General features: G+C 37.5%; 1 protein-coding gene across 4 annotated transcripts in view; it reads left to right on the top strand.

Moving 5' to 3' along the window:
- Window positions 1-20687, top strand: part of DOCK3 (dedicator of cytokinesis 3) — a 384134-nt gene that overhangs the window by 92150 nt on the left and 271297 nt on the right. For all 4 annotated transcript variants that reach the window (XM_082348082.1, XM_082348083.1, XM_082348081.1 and 1 more), the window contains exon 4: window positions 5031-5086. In XM_082348082.1, the coding sequence (XP_082204208.1) occupies window positions 5031-5086 (56 nt within the window). The remainder of the gene's footprint in view (window positions 1-5030; window positions 5087-20687) is intronic.

Here is a 20687-nt window from a genome sequence, read left to right as displayed (position 1 = left end):
TTTCCGTTTGAAGAAGCAGTCACCTCCTCCATTTTTACTGACTCTCTTTGGTAGAGAAGTATCTTCTGTCAGCCCTGCTGGTTATTCTGAGGCTTTCTCAGACCTTTGCTATGTATGCACCTACTCCACACTTCTTGTTCTCTTTTTTGGGGTGGAATTTCTAAGATTGTATGCTTTTTCTCAATCCTGCAAAGTTAGGCTGGTTGCTGCCAGTCTCTTGTTTGCTTCACCTAGGGTGGTGCTGCATGCTTAAGTTTATGTGCTTTCTCCCAATTCTGCAGAATTGAATGGCTTTCTGCATGTGCTTAGTAGCCATGTACAAAGGCTTGCACTCATTGCCACCCTTGGTGGTGTGCCCAGGGAACTGGCCACAGAGTTAGGGAGTGTGATGGAGTGTGCAGAGCATTGGGGATGCTCATGGGCCAGTTGGGAAGATCTGCAGGTGTGAGACATCTCCATTGGCTCATGGACAGGCTTCCTGATGGAGTCCATGAAGTAGTTAGTAGGATCCATGTCCCTTTGATGCCCTTTGATTCCTGGTTCTTGGTATGATGAGTGATTTTCAACTGAAGCCTGGACCTTTGGGTATTATAAGACTCTGCATTTTATTTAAACCTTCAATTTTACCTGGCTTTTTGTGACAGTGCTTCTGCAGAGGGAAGAGGGGTTTTACCTCATTACTGCCAAGGGGGTTTGAATCCCATGTTTCGCACTCAGCCTCTGTTGACACCAAAGGGTGAAGCCTCCTTGTTTTTCCTTGTGTGGGAATTCCAGCTTCCTACTAGTGTTCCACTGATTATTCACTGGTTGGAAGGCATTGTAGTACTTCCTTACTGCTCCCCATGTGGCCTTCAATGACACCAGGAGGAGGGTGGTGGTCTTGTTATTTCTGAGTGATGGTGAAAGTGTCAGTTCTCCCCTTGGCCTCTTCTTATACCAGCACAGCTGGGTGATGGAGGGAATCTCATTAATACTTGTTAGGGGTGGAAGTTCAGGTGCCCCCAAGTAGTCTCCACTGCCAGAGTGCTGGTGGCTTATTATTGCCTACTGGCATAGAAGGTCTTGGCTCCCAACTTGGTTTTCTCTGATACTGTACCAGTTTGGGTGCCTCATTACAGCCTGATGAGGGTCTAAGTTCAGTCCCTCCAATTGACCTTGCTTGTGTGGGTGGGAGTTGGGCCATTCCTTTTTTTTGGTGGTATTTGGAAGCAATATAGCGGTTGTTATTGAAAAGTTTTTTGTTTTGATAGGTGGATCCTTTCCTGGTTCTTAAACTAGAAAGAGCAGGGTTTTTTGGGGTGTTTTTTTGTTTGTGCCTTTTGGTGTTTCCAGGTCTCCAGCTTTTTTAGCTTCAAGTAGTGGATACATAATGCAAAAGAATATCTAGGGAGTTCACCACTGTGCTATTTCTTGCATCTCAACCCAGTTGGTTTGCCTTCTTCTCTTCACCTTTCAGAGTCTTCCAGTTTTTAAAAATACTTTTATGTCTATATATATATATATATATATGGGACACACGTTATATATATGACATATGATGTATATTTTTATGTGTATTTTGTGTGTCCATATGCATGTTATATATATAATGTCCAGAGTTTTACATTGTACTTAGCAGGAGGAATAGTGAAAAATATGTCTTCTTCCATCTTCTTAGAAGTATATGCTAATTCTGTGTGTTTTAAACTTTTTACTATTAATTCTTCCCTTACAGATAACCAGTTGTCATCATTCAGGTTTGGTTATATGTGGTCGTGTGTTTTATCCTATTTTCAATCCCATATTTTCACATATTAGATTTCTCTGTTGGCATAGGTTATAGTTTATTATGAGTCAATATATAAAATACATTTCTGGTGGCCTTGATGTCCATGGTAACCACAAAGCAAAAATCTACAGTAGATTCACAAAAGATAAAGTTATGGGAATCAAAGCATACCACTGTGGAAGAATCATCAATTCACAAAGGAAGGCAGCAAGAAAGGAATAAGGGAAGTATAAAACAGCCAGAAACAATTAAGATGGCATTAGTAAGTCTTTACCTATCAATAATTACTCTAAATGTAAATGGATTGAATTCTCCAATCAAAAGGCCTAGAGTGGCTTGATGTATTAAAAAAAACAAGATCCAACTACATGCTGCCTACAAGAGACTTACTTCAGCTTTAAGGACACATGTAGGTTGAAAGTTAACGTATGGAAAAAGATATTTCATGCAAGGGGAAACTAATAGAGAGCCCAGGGAGCTATACTTATATCAGATAAATAGACTTTAAGTCAAAAATTAACTAGAGACAAAGAAAGTCATTACATAATGATAAAGGGGTCAATTTACCAAGAAGGTATAACAGTCATAAATATATGTTCACCCAAAATGGAGCCCCTAAATATATTAAGCAAATACTAATAGATTTGAAGGGAGAAGTAGATAGCAGTACAATAATAATAGGGGCCTTCAGCACCCCATTTTCAGCACTGGGTAGATCATCCAGACAGAAAATCAACAAGGAAATGTTGGACTTGAACTGTATTTTAGACCAAATATAACTAACAGACATCTATAGAATATTCCATCCATCAGCAGCAGAGTACATGTTCTTCTCAATTGTAAATGGAACATTCTTCAGAATAGGTCATATAACAAGGCTTTAGCAAATTTCAGAAGATTGAAATCATACCATGTATCTTTTCTGACCACAGTGGTATGAAACTAGAAATCAGTAACAGCAAGAAAACTGGAAAATTCACAAATATATGAAAATTAACACATTCTGAACAACCAATGGACCAGAGAAGAGATTAAAAAGAAATCTCGACACAAGTGAAAACAGAAACACAGTATGCCAAAACCTGTGGGATACTGCAAAAGCAGTTTGAAGAGGGAAGTTTATAGTGATAAATGCCTACAGTAAGAAAAAAAAAAAAAGATGTTAAATAAACAACCTTACTTTACATCTGAAGAAACTAGAAAAAAGAAGAAACTATGCCCAAATTTAGCAAAATCAAGGAAATAACAAAGATCAGGGTGAAAAGAAATGAAAAAGAGACCAAAAAACAAGAGAAAAGATCAATGTAACTAAGAGCTGGTTCTTTTAAAAGATAGACAAAATTGACTGAGGAAAAAAAAAGGCTCAAAATGAGAAATGAAAGAGGAGACATTGAAAATGATACCACAGAAACACAGAGGATTATAAGAGACTACTATGACAATCATATGCTAACAAATTGGACCACCTAGAAGAAATGGATAAATTCCTAGAAACTTACAACCTATCCAGAATGAACCACAAGGAAATAGAACATCTGAATAGTCCAATAATCAGTAAGGAGATTGAATCAGTAATAAAAAACCTCCCAACGAAGAAAAGTTCAGGGCCAGATGACTTCACTGGTGAATTCTACTAAACTTTAAAGAAGAATTAACACCAGTCCTTCTCAAACTATTCCAAAAATTGAAGAGGAGGGAACACTTTCAGATTCATTTCATGAGGCTAGCATTACTCTGATACCAAAGCCACATAAGGACACTGTAGGAAAAGAAAAATACAGGTCATTACTTCTGATGAATATAGATGCAAAAACTCTCAATAAAATATTAGCAGTCCAAATTTAATAGCATATGAAAAGGGTCATACACCATGATTAAGTGGGATTAATGCAAGGGATGCAAGGATGGTTCAACATTCACAAATCAGTGAGTGTGATATACTGCATCAATAGAATGAAAGATAAAAATCATATCATCTCAATATATGCAAAAAAATTTTGACAAAATACAACATCCTTACATGAATAAAACTCAACAAATTGGGTTTAGAAGGAACACACCTCAACCTAATAAAGGCCATATGTGATAAGCCCACAGCTAGTGTCATACTCAGTGGTGAAAGTTGAAAACTTTTCCTCTAAGATGAGGAACAAGACAAGGGTGCCCACTCTCACCACGCCTATTCAACATAGTACTGGAAGTCCTAGCTAGAGCAGTCAGGTAAGAAAAGGAAATAAAAGGCATCAAAATGAGTAAAGAAGTAAAATTTTATTTGTTTGCATATGATATGATATATAGAAAATCCTAAAGATTCCCCCAAGAAACAGAACTAATCAATAAATTCAGTAAAACTGGAGGATATAAAATTAACACAGAGAATTTAGTTGTGTTTTTATGCACTATCAATGAAATATCTGAAAAAGAAATAAAGGAAACAATCCCATTCACAGTAGCATCAGAATAATCAAACACTTAGGAATAAATTTAACCAAGGAGGTGAAAGGTCTGTACACTAAAAACTGTAAAATGCATTACTGTAGTCCAGCTGCTGATGGGTTTGTGTGGTGTAGATTGAGTTTATTACTGATAGTGGTGTGGGCCAAAAAGTATTTAAAAAATAGGCCATCTGTGTTTTATTTGAAGGGAGTTCTATACATCAGGAAAAAGAGTGAAACATTGTTTGGAAAACTTATTTGTTTTCTAAAACAGAATACATTTTTTATCCCTTAGGAATTGAAATCAAATTATGGCAGATACCAAAGTGGAAACCATTTGGAAAGAGTAAAAGAAGAAATATTTATAGAAGCTCCCAAATTGATTTATTTTTGTGAATACAAATGTTACCCAGAATGTGAGAATTCTTTCTCTAGCTCAGAGCTGGATAATCTGTAAATTGTTGGTTAGATGATGATGTCGTTTTGTAGATACATGTCAAGCTCTGTACGTTAAGTCTATATCCTAAGAGTGATTTGATGGAATATTTCTGAAACTTAAAAAAAATTGTTTTTTGGTGGTTGCTTAACATCACAGTTGTTTTTTCCCTGAGGATAGACTCTGACTGCAAATGACAGTGAAATTCCTGTTGAATATAGTTTGTGCAACTTTGTATTCTTAATTAATTTGAAAAGTGGTTGCTACATTAAAAGATCTACTGTGTTGTTGATAGAGTAGTTCCATGCTGAAATCTGGCTGCTGTTTTAGTCTATATGAGATGTTAATCACAAATTACTTTTTCTAATGGGAAATCTTTTCTCTTTTACAGGGGATCTTTCCTGCAAATTACATTCATTTGAAAAAAGCAATTGTCAGTAATAGGGGGTGAGTAGCTGGCTTTACTAAATTTATTTATAATTTTTATTGGTTGCAGAGGAAGGCTTTTTTCTTTTTGGTTCATAGTATAAAATATGCTATTGGCGTGTTTTCCTGCAAAAAATATACCTGCTTTATCATGTGTAATTCTGAGGACATAATTTTACCTTAAAATACTGACAACTTTAACCTCTTTTCCTGTATACTGGAAAGGTAATTTGTTACAAATTTTATAAAACAATTATGCATGCAGCATGTTTTTTAAAAATGATGTACTATTTTGAGAATAGTCCTTGATGAGAGGATAGGAGTTAGTGATAAATCTGTCATTTTGTTTCTGTATGTGAAAGTGAGGGAGACTTTTAAAATCTTTTCTTTCTGCAAATAGAAATTGAAAAAACTGTAAAGGCATACCTAAGGATAAAAGGACAGTGTAGAAAATGGGTATGTAGTTTGGTCACAAATCTGTGAAACAAAAGCAATCTCTGAATAGAGGAGAGACAAGATGTAAATATATCAAAATGTTAACATTTGTTGTTTTTGCATGTTCAGATTTTGGGTGATTTTTAAAAATTCTTTACTGTCATGTCTTATTTTTAAAAGTAATATGTATTATTATTAGATTGTGATTTTTGTATTTTAAAATTCATCATTTTAAAATATAAAATTTAAGGTACTAACTATGTAGCTTTTGGTACTAGAAATTATGTTTTTGACCAGAGGTTGAGTTAGCATCAGAGTATCCTTCTGGTAAGTTAGGGTTTAGTCAGGAAAAGAGAAACTTATGAGTCACTTTGTGAAATAGAATTTAATATAGGGAATTTTAGACACATATTTGAAGAGTGAAAGAAAAAAAGGAGGAAATACTGATACAACCCAGAATAATCACTGCATTAAAGCATTCTACACTCTAATGTCTGGGAATACAAAAGATAATAGGTTGGGGATACCAGAACCCAGGAACTGCTCAATATTTTAGTATATACATCTTAAGAAAAAGTACATTCTCTAACATAATCACAGTATAATTATTACACTCAGGAAATGTAACATTGATATAATAGTACTATAAAATATATAGTCCATATTCAGATGTCTCCCTAATTGTCCCATGAATGTCCTTTATAGCTGTTTTCGTTTGGTTGGTTTTTTGGGGGTCGGGTGGGGTGTGGTCCAGGATCCAGTCAAGAATTAAATATTATATTTTATCATTGTCATGTCATAATCTCTTTTAATTTAGAACAGTTCTCCAGCCTTGGTTTTCTTTTTTCTTTTCATGGCATTGACTTTGTTGAAGTGCCCAGGCCAGTTGTTTTGCAAAATGTCCCTCAATTTGTATTTGTCTGTTTCCTCATGGTTAGATTCAGCTTAAGCATCTTAGATAGCAATACTACATGGGTGGTGTTGTGCATTAAAATGGTCAAATTTCTCCTGGATATCTTCCCAGTGCTTGGGTAGATCAGCAGGACTGGGACTTGGGGCTCTACCTTAGCAAATATCAACCAGGAGTTGAGGTCCTCTCAATCAGAGAACATGCATTGTGTTTCTATCATGTACCTTCTTCATTGCATCCTGCCATACTTGGGAGCATAACTGTGCTCTCAATGCTTCATAGGGTATATCATCTGCTTCTTGAAAAACGTGTGCCATTTGTACTGAAGTACTTCTTGTTTTATTTGGTTGACAGGGAGTGAAATTGCTTGAATAATCCATCTGTGGGAATGTTATTACGGGAACTTTAAAAATTTTCATATTTTCAGTTGTCTTTTAAAGTGTTTCTTGATATCTGGGTTTTCTCATTCTTAAAATGATTCAGGTATCGTTGCTACTTTTTATAAAGTTTCACTGAAAAACTTATACATTTGTAGTAAACTAGAGGATTTTAGGGCTGATGAAAGACATGACCATGAGATAGTAGTAGCACATAATGAGCTTTATTTAGGCAGAGCTCTGACAAGTTGCAAAGGAAATCTGTCACAGCAGGAGACCTTTGAGAGACAGCAGTGCAGGGCCACAACCAGAAGGGGGAAAGGGTACTTGAACTCTTTGGGGAGAGGGGTAGCAGAGAGGAGACTCATGTGTCTAGATCATGTCACTCAGTTACAAGATGGGAATTCTCTGTTCAGAGAGCACCGCAGGACAGCAGCAGCTTGGAATCTTTTATAGCCCCAAGGTTTGTCTTATCTATGGCTAGCAGACATTGAGAGCAGTTTCATTAAGTATGTAAAACAGATAGGCTCTAAATGAAAAGCTAAGGTACTAGTTTTCAGAAAGGATAGCAGCTGGAGTAGCTCTGTGAATCTGGATAGCAAGACTTAGAGGACAGTCTCTTCAGGATGCTACTCCTGAAGTTTTACACTGTTTTCCATGTTTATGTTGCTCCTCTTGAGATTCAGATTATCAGGAGAGTGGCAGAATGGCAGAGGTTGGGTTGTGTGCACCCAGTAGATTTAGTACATTAAATAAATATAATAGATGCAAAAACCCCCGCATTTAATTAAATCAGCATTCATTTAAAATATGTATTTTTAGCCATAAGGCTATCAGCGGTTTCACAGCAGAAGCCTAACAAGCCAGGAGAGAAGGGGTGATATATTCATAGTGCTGAAGGAAAAAATACCAGGAATACTTTACCTGGCAAAGTTGTCTTTCAGATGTGAGGGAGAGATAAAGACTTTCCTAGAAAAACAGAAGTTGTGGGGGTTCATAACCATTAGATCTACTAGATCAGCCTTACAAACAATGCTAAAGGGTGTTCTTCAAGCTGAAATCAAAGGATGCTAGTTAATAACATGAAAGCATATGAAAGTATAAAACACTGGTAAAGGTAAGTATATAGTCAAGTTCAGAATACTCTAATACTGTAATGGTGTGTGAAACACTTAACTCTAGTATAAATGTGAAAAGACAAAAGTGTTCAAAATGATGATAGCTACAATAATTTGTAATGGATGCACAGTATAAAATGTAAATTGTGATGTCAAAAACAAAATGTAGTGGGGGGAGTGAAAGTGTAGAGTTTTTATATGCAATTGATGTTAAGTAGTTATCAGCCTAAAACAGACTGTTATAACTTTAAGATGTTTCGTGTAAGCCTCAGTGTAACCACAAAGCAAACACCTATAGTAGAAACACAGGCGATAAAGATAAAAGAATCAAAGCATACCACCAGAGAAATCCATCAAATCACAAAGGAAGTCAACAAGAGAGGAAGAAAGTAACAAAGGAACAACAGAAGAGCCAGAAAAAGATTAGTAAGATGGCTTTAGTAAGTCATTACCTGTCAATAATTACTTTAAATGTATATGGAGTAAATTCTCCATTCAAATGACATAGGGTGGCTGGTGGATAAAAAACAAGACCCCCTATATTCTGCCCCTAAGGGACTCACTACACCTTTAAGGGTAAACATAGGCTCAAAGCGGAGGAATAGAAAAAGATATTCCATGCAAATGGAAGCCAAAAGATGTCAATGACAGCTTTTCTTATATCAGACAAAATAGATTTTAAGTCAAAAACTATAAGGACAAACAAAGAAGGTGATTATGTAGTGATAAAGGGGTCAATTCATCAAGAGCAAAAAACAGTTGTAAATATATGTCACCCAACATCAGAGCACCTAAAGACAGCAAGTATTAACAGAACTGAAGGGAGAAATAGACAGCAATACAATAATATTGGATGTCTTCAGTACCCCACTTTCAACATCAAATTTTATTGTATTGCTGTCTATTTGACATTTAAAGAAATAATACCAGTCCTTCTCAAACTCTTCCAAAAAAGTTGAAGAGGAGGGAACACTCCCAGACTCATTTTATAAGGCCAGTATTACCCTGATATCAAAGCTAGACAAGAATACTACATGAAAAGAATTATAGGCCATTATCTCTGATGAACATAGATGCAGAGTCCTCAACAAAATCCTGGCAAACCAAATTCAACAGCACATTAAAATCATTCACCATGATCAAGTGGGATCTATCCCTGGGATGCAAGGATGGTTTAACATATGCAAATCAATAAATGTGATACATCATATTAACAGAATGAATGATAGAATCCAATGACTATCTCAATAGATGCAGAAAAGGCATTTGCAAACTACAACATGCCTTCATATTTAAAACTCTTAACAAATTACGTATAAAAAGACTATGCTTCACCATAATAAAGGCCGTATATAACAAGCCCATAGCTAACCCTCATACTCAATGGTTAGGAATAAGACAAGGGGATGCCACTCTCTCTAGTTCTATTTAACACAGTGCTGGAATTCCTAGCTAGTGCAGTTGAGAAAGAAAAAATAAAAGACATCCAAATAGGAAAGGAAGAAGTAAAATAGTTTCTCTTTGCATATGACATGATCTTATATATTGAAAACCTTAAAAACATCAGTTCTCTTATATTTTCCAGGAAATTTTTACATCCCCATTTTCATATATATATATATATATATATATATATATACATATATATATTTATAAATTCATTTATTTTTGACTGCATTGGGTCTTTGTTGCTGCACACGGGTTTTCTCTAGTTGCAACGAGCAGGGGCTACTCTTTGTTGCAGTACGTGGGCTTCTCATTGTGGTGGCTTCTCTTATTGTGGAGCATGGGCTCTAGGCACACGGGCTTCAGTAGTTGTGGCATGCGGGCTCAATAGTTGTGGCTCACAGGCTCTAGAGCGTAGGCTCAGTAGTTGTGGCACACAGGCTTAGTTGCTCCACGGCATGTGGGATCTTCCCCGACCAGGGCTCTAACCCATGTCCCCTGCATTGGCAGGCAGATTCTTAACTGCTGCACCACCAGGGAAGTCTCCCCATATTCATATTTTTTGTCAGGAAGTTTTTTATTGTATTTCTTAGGATACTTTAAAATCTTGACTGCATTTATGGTTATGTCCCTCCTTTTATACTGATATTGTTTTTGTGCTTTTTAAAATTCATTTTCACATCATCAGTCTTTCTGAAGTTTATCTGTTATGATTTTGCAAAGAACCATCCTTTTCACATTGCTGATCAGGACTCTTGTCTCTCATTGTTTTCTGTTTTGTTAATGTATTTGTCAATTTTCATAAATAACATTTTCTATTTTCTGTTGTTGATCTCTAGGTTTTTAAATTTTTAAAAAATTTAAAATTTTTGTCAGTTTTTAGGTTGGGCACTTAGTGAATTTATTTTTAGTCTTTTCTAATACAAGAATTGGAGATTATAGAATTCCCTCTATATAATGCTTTAGCTATATTACACAAGGTTTTATCCTTAGTATGTCTTTCCAGATTGATGATATCTAGAATATTTTCCCTTCTAGAGAAATGGAGAATAGTTTCATAATGTTTCTCTTTTGCTCTTCTATAATATGTGGATTGTAGTGTAAATGAAACCTCATCATTATACCCTTTAAAAGTAGGTGGTGATGCACACATGGTCACCTTATTTTTGATAAAGGAGGCAAGAATATACAATGGAGGAAAAAACAGCCTCTTCAATAAGTGGTGCTGGGAAAACTGGACAGCTACATGTAAAAGAATGAAATTAGAGCACTTCCTAACACCATACACAAAAATAAACTCAAAATGGATTAAAGACCTAAATGTAAGGCCAGACACTATCAAACTCTTAGAGGAAAACATAGGCAGAACACTCTGACATAAATCACAGCAAGATCCCTTTTGACCCACCTCCTAGAGAAATGGAAATAAAAACAAAAATAAACAAATGGGACCTAATGAAACTTAAAAGCTTTTGCACAGCAAAGGAAACCATAAACAAGACGAAAAGACAACCCTCAGAATGGGAGAAAATATTTGCAAATGAAGCAACTGACAAAGGATTAATCTCCAAAATTTACAAGCAGCTCATGCAGCTCAATATCAAAAAAACAAACAACCCAATCCAAAAATGGGCAGAAGACCTAAATAGACATTTCTCCAAAGAAGATCTACAGATTGCCAACAAACACTTGAAAGGATGCTCAACATCATTAATCATTAGAGAAATGCAAATCAAAACTACAATGAGATATCATCTCACACCGGTCAGAATGGCCATCATCCAAAAATATACAAACAATAAATGCTGAAGAGGGTGTGGAGAAAAGGGAACCCTCTTGCACTGTTGGTGGGAATGTAAATTGATACAGCCACTATGGAGAACAGTATGGAGGTTCCTTAAAAAACTAAAAATAGAACTACCATATGACCCAGCAATCCCACTACTGGGTATATACCCTGAGAAAACCATAGTTCAAAAAGAGTCATGTACCAAAATGTTCATTGCAGCTCTATTTACAATAGTCAGGACATGGAAGCAACCTAAGTGTCCATCAACAGATGAATGGATAAAGAAGATGTGGCACATATATACAGTGGAATATTACTCAGCCATAAAAAGAAACGAAACTGAGTTATTTATAGTGAGGTGGATGGACCTAGAGTCTGTCATACAGAGTGAAGTAAGTCAGAAAGTGGAAAACAAATACCATATGCTAACACATATATATGGATTCTAAAAAAAATGGTTCTGAAGAACCTAGGGGCAGGACAGGAATAAAGACGCAGATGTAGAGAATGGACTTGAGGGCACGGGGAAGGGGAAGGGGAAGCTGGGACGAAGTGAGAGAGTGGCATGGACATATATACACTACCAAATGTAAAATAGATAGCTAGTGGGAAGCAGCCGCATAGCACAGGGAGATCAGCTCAGTGCTTTGTGACCACCTAGAGGGGTGGGATAGGGAGCGTGGGAGGGAGATGCAAGAGGGAGGAGATATGGGGATATATGTATAGCTGATTCACTTTGTTATAAAGCAGAAACTAACACACCATTGTCGAGCAATTATACTCCAATAAAGATGTTTAAAAAAAGTAGGTGGGGAAAGGAAGAGGGAAGACATCAATGAAGTAAAATTTATAAGTGTATATGATACAGCATGGAGTAATATATAGTAGATGTTATAGACATGTTTGTCTACCTGGTTGCAGGTTGCATCAATAACTTCTCATCTTTGCTACCCATTTCATGATCTCTTCCTTTTAGCTAGTACCTCAGCTAATGGTATTTGAGCCCTTGGTAGTTCTGTATGTTTCAGGATGCTATAGTCTTCCATTAACTTTTAGCACAGAGCATGGCAGTATTAGGATGTCCCTTGAGGATCCCTTTGGTTGCATCTATACTTTTCCCCACTTCTTTTGTATAGCAGCAAGCCTGTTTCTTCTTGAGGACTAGTACAAATTAATCATGCCAGCCAATACCAAAAGTGCCTTTTTTTGGTTTGCCCAGTGTCAGGAAGAACCTAAACCTGAAAAGGCTTCATGGTAATCTCAAATTCATTATAATTGAATAATGTTCTCATCTGGTATATTCATGCTTCCTTGGATTCTGTATTAGCAGAGTCTGAGTCCTCAGAGATGGGAAGTTAAAATTTTACAAGTGAGTCATTATGTTTGAGAGTGAGAAGTGCCCCTTCCATCTCTATCTCTTCTTTTTCGAACCATGTATTCTGCCTGTGGGAGAAACATAACTCTATATTGGTTGCTGGTTCAGAGCAGTTATCACAATATGTGGATAGCGCCTTTAAAAAGGTGGCATAACAAAGTCTCTTATAGTTCTCTCTATTGCTTTATATAGTACAGTGCTCTGGGTGATGAAGTAATTAGTAATATCAGTAAATCCTGTGAGTTTCAATTCCTTATTCTACTTCTTTTACTTTAAAGTGAGTTCCTTCCTCATATTATTGTAGTTTTAAACATATTAATGTGATGGCAAATCAGGTATTCAGTAGTCTATGGAAGGTCTATTGCCAGAAATAAAGCAGGCATAGAAAGAAAATTCAAATTCCATCCCTTTCATGATCAGTGGGGTCCACTGTAATGAACTTGCCTATCGGTGTTGGCTAATTAATCCACTTGGTGTATGGTACGATATCAGAGACTCAATGCTACTCAGTTCTTTTTTTTTTAAATTTTATTTATTTATTTAGGCTGTGCTGGATCTTTTAATTGCGGCATGCAGGGTCGTTAGTTGCAGCATGCAGAATCTTTAGTTGCGGCATGCGAACTCTTAGTTGCAGCATGCCTGTGGGATCTAGTTCCCTGACCAGGGATTGAACCTGGGCCCCCTGCATTGGGAGCACAGAGTCTTATCCACTGGACCCCCAGGGAAGTCCCTACTGGCCAGTTCTGATTCAACAGTTATGGTACTGCTACTGAACCAAACTTTGGCCTCCTTGCCCACATGCAGTTAAACCAGTCTGCTAACTCTGGGTTGTGGTGAAGGAAAGTGCAGCATTTATTGCAGGGTGCCAAGCAAGGAGTCCAGGTAGCAAGTGCTTAAAAGTCCTGAACTCCCTGAAGGCTTTCAGGGAAAGGTTTTTAAAGACTGGGTGAGGGAGGGGGGTTGTGGGGTGTGTGATCAGCTTGTGGATATTCTGCTGACTGGTTGGTGGTGAGATAATCGGGAGTCAATATCATCAGCCTTTTGGTTCCAACCAGTCTGGGGTCTACCTGCTTGTGAGCAGTATATAGTTAACTTCTTCCACCTGGTGGGGGTTTCAGTATCTGAAACAAAGGACATGGCTCATAATATTATCTATAGTATTTGAGGAGGAACTAAAGGTCCTTGACTTTGTTTAATGGCTAAATTATTATTAATTTGTCTTGCTTGACTGTTTTCCTTTATTTCTGTATTTTCTCACTTCTCTGATTAAATTTACTCTTTGGAACTTGGGGAAGGCCTAGGAGGCTAAAGGTTTTCTGTAGACAAGAGGCAGGTGGAGGACATTGCGGGCGATGGAGGGAGGCATTCTATTCTGGGAAGGCCCCATAGGGTCCTGCTCAGTTACAGTACCAGATCAGCCTTGATGAGTGAAAGTCCATGGAGCTGAGCTCGTGAATAACTCCTATCTTTTACACCTCATTCATCCTGGGATGGCTAGGAAAGGAAACTGATTGATTTCATGGAACACTGGGGATAGTTGGTATAGGGCAGAACGAAAACTGGCTTGCTCTGCAAGACAGCTCATTTGGGTGAGCCAATCTAAAAGTCTTTCAAGCAAGGCAAGAGCACCCTCATCACAGTAGAGAAGGAGGGCCTTTTTCTGCTGCAAAGGGAGGTTTAGTAGCAGCGAAACTTAGGGTCTTCTGTGTTATCCAGTGTCTCTATCTCTACCATTTTTTCCAAGTCAGTAGCCTGATTTTTATCTTAAAATATATAAAAGGCCATAAATTCAACTGACCTTGTAATTCAGCAATGATCAGGATCAAAAACTAGAGTATGGGTTTTGACTATTTGAACACTGAAGATGAAAGAGAAGATTGCTCTGAACTCTTACACAGAGCATCAGTAAAGTGAGCATTCAGCTTTTTGCAGCCCTGGTTTCTTGACTAGAGATTATCCTTCCAATTAGATATTACAAAGTATCAAAGTGTCTCATCTATCCATTCTACGTCTGCTAGATTTATTTAACTCTTAGTTTAGAATACAGGTAAAGGGAGAAATGGTAGGTCAGCAGTACCCAGAAGGTCTCTTGCTTTTTGATCATGTAGGCCAAGTTATCCTTTTATACCTGTCTTTTTAAAAAAAATTGCCTTTGACCTCATTGTTGGTCTATTTTTAAAACTTCCCTCAAACTTAGCCTCAGACTTTCTCCCCCCCAAAAAAAGCTCTCAGATGGAGCTGAGAAGATAGTGTTAGACTCTGCTTATAATTTTATGGATTTCTGTTGCATGTGTTCTGGGAACGTTGTTATTACCTTTACCACATATGGTTGGGGGTCTGTGGCCTTAAAGTGGATAGATGAGAGAGGGAATAAGAAGGGAATCTATAATGGCATCCACTAAAGAAATATTGGGAGAGTTATTGAGAGTCTGCTGTCAGAGAACAGTGCAAAGGACGTGATCATCTCAAGGACTATGGGATAGAGTTGTGCTTTGCACAGTATTAGACAGCTTAGAGAAAGACAAGCTTATGTCCTAAATTGTCACAGCTTGACATGGAATGAAAAGCAGGGACTTTCTATGATTACGCTTTCCTACCTGTGTTACTGCAATGCCTTCTAACTGCTCTCCCCACTTCTATCCATGCCCGCCTATAGTTTATTCTCAATATAGCTGCTAGAGTGGTTTTTTAAAAATATAAGTTAGATCATGTTACTCCTGTGCTCAAGACCTTCCAGTGGTTCGCATGTCACTCAAAGCAAAAACCTAAGCTCTTACAAAGGCTTACAAGGTTTTATGATGTGGCTTCTTATCACCCCATGACCTCTTCTGCTGTCCCTTTTTCTCAGTCACCTTCAGTTACACTGGCTTCCTTGCTTTTATTCAAACATATCAGGTACGTTCCTGCCTTAAGGTTTTTGCTCAGGATGTTTCCTATGCTTGAATACTGTGCCTGGTTAACTTTGTTACTTTCTTTAGGTCTTTTCTCAAATCTTCTCAGTGAGATACACCCTGACTTCCGTATTTAATTCTGCCTCTTCCCCTCCCCTCACCAGCTCAAAACTGGATGCTCCCATAGGACATCTGCCTCTGGAAACTGAATGTACCTGCCAAGACGTTGGTTTCTTTGTAATTTTTGCTGCTTTGGATAATTGGTTTTCTTTTTCTTTTTGGCTGCTTTGGGTCTTCATTGCTCCACCCAGGCTTTCTCTAGTTGTGGCAAGCAGGGGCTACTCTTCGTTGCAGTGTGCGGGCTTCTCGTTGCGGTGGCTTCTCTTGTTGTGGAGCACGGGCTCTGGGCACGTGGGCTTCAGTAATTATGGCGTGCGGGCTTCAGTAGTTGTGGCTCGCAGGCTCTGGAGCGCAGGCTCAGTAGTTGTGGCATATGGGCTTAGTTGCTCTGCGGCATGTGAGATCTTCCCAGACCAGGGATTGAACCCGTGTCCCCTGCATTGGCAGGCAGATTCTTAACCACTGTACCACCAGGGAAGTCCCTGGTTTTCTCTTCTAAGTCTGGGGTGAATGGACCTCAGGTCATGAGTACTGTAGTCATAAGGAGGCTGAGAAGTCAAGTATCCATCATTTTCCACTTGTATAGTGGAAGGCAGCTCTGTCTCAATGTTAGGGTTTTTCTCAAACATAGAAAGGGAGTTACAGTGCAGGACAGCTAAGGAAAAGTAAATCACAATTTTCTCTAACACTGCCACTCTCTTCCTCTGGGATTTCTGTTAGGATTAGGTTGGAGTTCTTCCACCTCATCCCCATATCTCTTAAGTACTCTCTTATACATCTTGCTAGATTATCTTTTGAGTTCTGTCTGGCATGTGTCCTTTGTGTTGAGGTTTTTTTCCCACTGCTAGTATTTTTTGTCATTTAAATGAGTAACATAAAATTTAGCATTTAAAAAATTTTTAAGTGTACAGGTCAGTGGCATTAAGTACATTCACAGTGTTGTGCAACCTTCATCAGTATTCAACTGCAGAACTTCTTCCTCATCCCAAACAGAAACTCTGTACACCTTAAGCAATAACTCTTCATTCCCCCGTTCTCCCAGTCCCTGGTAACCTCTGTTCTACTGTCCGTCTGTATATAAATGGAATCATTCAATATTTGTCCTTTTGTGTCTATCTTATTTCACTTAGCATAGTGTTTTCAAAGCTCATTCATGTTGTAGCATGTATCGAATTTTCATTCCTTTTAAAGATTGAATAATATTCCATTATATATTTTATATATATATATATCACATTTCATTATTCCATTCAGCCATAGATGGACATTTTGACAATATTTTTCATTTGCAAAATTCCTAGTTGGTTATTTTGCATATCCATTGGCTCTTGTTTTATTTATGTTTGCTTTTATTTCATACTTTTTTTAAAAATGGAAGTTACTCATTTCTCTAAGCATTGTAAATATTTTTAAATGTTTATCAGACTTATAAAATCCTGAGAAGCATTTTCATTTTATTTTTAAGACTTTGGACATCTTAGAATTTTGGTTTTCAGAAGTGGGAGATTTTGTTTTCCCCTTCCTTTTCTCCCCCTGAGCACATCTGTCTAGTACTTGTGTAGTTACCTCTACCTGCTTCCAAGGCCCCAGTGTAGAACCAAGTCCTACAATAGGATTTTAGATCTCCTTCCCCACAGTGACGTTAGACTTTTGGCAGATCCTGACCTTTGGCTAAGGGAAGGAGGGGACTGCTTCAGTCTCCAATCTATTTAGCCCTAGAGGTTTCTAAAAGCCGTGGTTTTAAGTGAGGCTCAGTAGCAGCTTTTGCTGTGCTTCATGTTGGCCTTCTTTCAGGGAGCTTCACGTAGTGAATCAGGCCTTCATCCTCTTCTCACTTGGAGCACTTTTCATCCCTGTTCTCCCTCTACATCTAAGTTCCTAGATGTCACTAGTAGCTTTTGACTCCAAAGCCTAGAAGTGCTGTGATTTCACCCTAGTTCACTGCTCTGTTTTTTTCTATTCTGTTGCTGCTCAATTGAGGTGTTAATTTTATTTTGGAGTTCAGAAATACATTTGGTTTTCTATTTCGTATTTTCTCCGCTGGGTATTGGGAGGTTAGGAAATATGTCGAAGCATGAACTTACAGAGCTATTTGGACAAGAAGTCTTTGTGAAATATATTTTTAAAGTACAATATGAAATCTAACTCATTTTGACATTGTTTATTTTAGATATGCTTTCGCAATTTGTTAAGTATTGAAAATTAAAAGATTAAGTAAGAGTGAACAATAGCTGCCATTTATTAAATATCCTGTATACTGGGCTTTGTAATTGACATTTTACACCCATTATATCACACTTGGGAATTCCAGATTAGAAGATGGGATTATCCATTTACTTCACATGAGGTGGGCAAGGCTTTGAGAGTTAAATACCTTTGCCAATGCATGGCAAGGAAGTAGGGAAAGTAGGAATTGAGGCCAAGTTATCTTACCCTAACGATCATGCTCTCAGCTACATTTCTGTGCAATATACATTGAATTAAAGGATCGTCTCTTCTCACTACCAAATTTCATTTCTAACAAACTCTTTTTTTTTTTCAAGGTAACAGTAGTGTTTTATTTTTTTTAAATTGCACAGACGTCTATAAACCTAATAAATAGGTTTTCTCTATTTTTTTTTTTTGTACAGCAGGTTCTTATTAGTCATCAGTTTTATACACATCAGTGTATACATGTCAATCCCAATCGCCCAGTTCATCACACCACCACCACCACCCACCTGCGGCTTTCCCCCCTTGGTGTCCATACGTTTGTTCTCTACATCTGCGTCTCAATTTCTGCCCTGCAGACCAGTTCATCTGTACCATTTTCCTAGGTTCCACATACATGCGTTAATATACCATATTTGTTTTTCTCTTTCTGACTTACTTCAATCTGTATGACAGTCTCTAGATCTATCCACGTCTCAACAAATGACCCAATTTCGTTCCTTTTTATGGCTGAGTAGTATCCCATTGTATATATGCACCACATCTTCTTTATCCATTTGTCTGTCGATGGGCATTTTGGTTGCTTCCATGACCTGGCTATTGTAAATAGTGCTGCAATGAACATTGGGGTGCATGTGTCTTTTTGAATTGTGGTTTTCCCTGGGTATATGCCCAGTAGTGGGATTGCTGGATCATATGATAATTCTATTTTTAGTTTTTTAAGGACGCTCCATACTGTTCTCCATAGTGGCTGTATCAGTTTACATTCCCACCAACAGTGGAAGAGAGTTCCCTTTTCTCCACACCCTCTCCAGCATTTGCTGTTTGTAGATTTTCTGATGAAGCCCGTTCTAACTGGTGTGAGGTGATACCTCATTGTACTTTTGATTTGCATTTCTCTAATAATTAGTGACGTTGAGCAGCTTTTCATGTGCTTCGTGGCCGTCTGTATGTCTTCTTTGGAGAAATGTCTATTTAGGTCTTCTGCCCATTTTTGGATTGGGTTGTTTGTTTTTTTAATATTGAGCTGCATGAGCTGTTTATATATTTTGGAGATTAATCCTTTGTCTGTTGCTTCGTTTGCAAATATTTTCTCCCATTCTGAGGGTTGTCTTTTCATCTTGTTTATGGTTTCCTTTGCTGTGCAAAAGCTTTGAAGTTTCATTAGGTCCCATTTGTTTATTTTTGTTTTTATTTCCATTACTCTAGGAGGTGGATGAAAAAAGATCTTGCTGTGATGTATGTCAAAGAGTGTTCTTCCTATGTTTTTCTCTAAGAGTTTTATAGTGTCCGGTCTTACATTTAGGTCTCTAATCCATTTTGAGTTTATTTTTCTGTATGGTGTTAGGGAGTGCTCTAATTTCATTCTTTTACATGTAGCTGTCCAGTTTTCCCAGCACCACTTATTGAAGAGACTGTCTTTTCTCCATTGTATATCCTTGCCTCCTTTGTCATAGATTAGTTGACCATAGGTGCGTGGGTTTACCTCTGGGCTTTCTATCTTGTTCCATTGATCTGTGTTTCTGTTTTTGTGCCAGTACCATATTGTCTTGATTACTGTAGCTTTGTAGTATAGTCTGAAGTCAGGGAGTCTGATTCCTCCAGCTCCGTTTTTTTCCCTCAAGACTGCTTTGGCTATTTGGGGTCTTTTGTTGTTTCCATACAAATTTTAAGATTTTTTGTTCTAGTTCTGTAAAGAATGCCACTGGTAATTTGATAGGGATTGCATTGAATCTGTAGATTGCTTTGGGTAGTATAGTCATTTTCACAATATTGATTCTTCCAATCCAAGAACATGGTATATCTCTCCATCTGTTGGTATCATCTTTAATTTCTTTCAACAGTGTCTTATAGTTTTCTGCATACAGGTCTTTTGTCTCACTAGGTAGGTTTATTCCTAGGTATTTTATTCTTTTTGTTGCAATGGTAAATGGGAGTGTTTCCTTAACTTCTCTTTCAGATTTTTCATCATTAGTGTATAGGAATGCAAGAGATTTCTGTGCATTAATTTTGTATCCTGCTACTCTACCCAATTCATTGCTTAGCTCTAGTAGTTTTCTGGTAGCATCTTTAGGATTCTCTATGTATAGTATCATGTCATCTGCAAACAGCGACAGTTTTACTTCTTCTTTTCCAATTTGGATTCCTTTTATTTCTTTTTCTTCTCTGATTGCCGAGGCTAGGACTTCCAAAACTATGTTGAATAATAGGGGTGAGAGTGGACATCTTTGTCTTGTTCCTGATCTTAGAGGAAATGCTTTCAGTTTTTCACCATTGAGAATGATGTTGGCTGTGGGTTTGTCATATATGGCCTTTATTATGTTGAGGTAGGTTCCCTCTATGCCCACTTTCTGGAGAGTTTTTATCATAAGTGGGTGTTGAATTTTGTCAAAAGCTTTTTCCACATCGATTGAGATGATCATATGGTTTTTATTCTTCAATTTGTTAATATGGTGTATCACATTGATTGATTTGCATATATTGAAGAATCCTTGCATCCCTGGGATAAATCCCACTTGATCATGGTGTATGATCTTTTTAATGTGTTGTTGGATTCTGTTTGCTGGTATTTTGTTGAGGAGTTTTGCATCTATATTCATCAGTGATATTGGTCTGTAATTTTCTTTTTTTGTAGTATCTTTGTCTGGTTTTGGTATCAGGGTAATGGTGGCCTCATAGAATGAGTTTGGGAGTGTTCCTTCCTCTGCAATTTTTTGGAAGAGTTTGAGAA

Source organism: Balaenoptera borealis (genome assembly GCF_965194805.1).
Source record: "Balaenoptera borealis genome assembly, chromosome: 12".
NCBI classification, from domain to species: domain Eukaryota; kingdom Metazoa; phylum Chordata; class Mammalia; order Artiodactyla; family Balaenopteridae; genus Balaenoptera; species Balaenoptera borealis.
The sequence above is the reverse complement of the archived record's forward strand: the minus strand, read 5'-3'. Positions and strand labels throughout refer to the sequence as shown.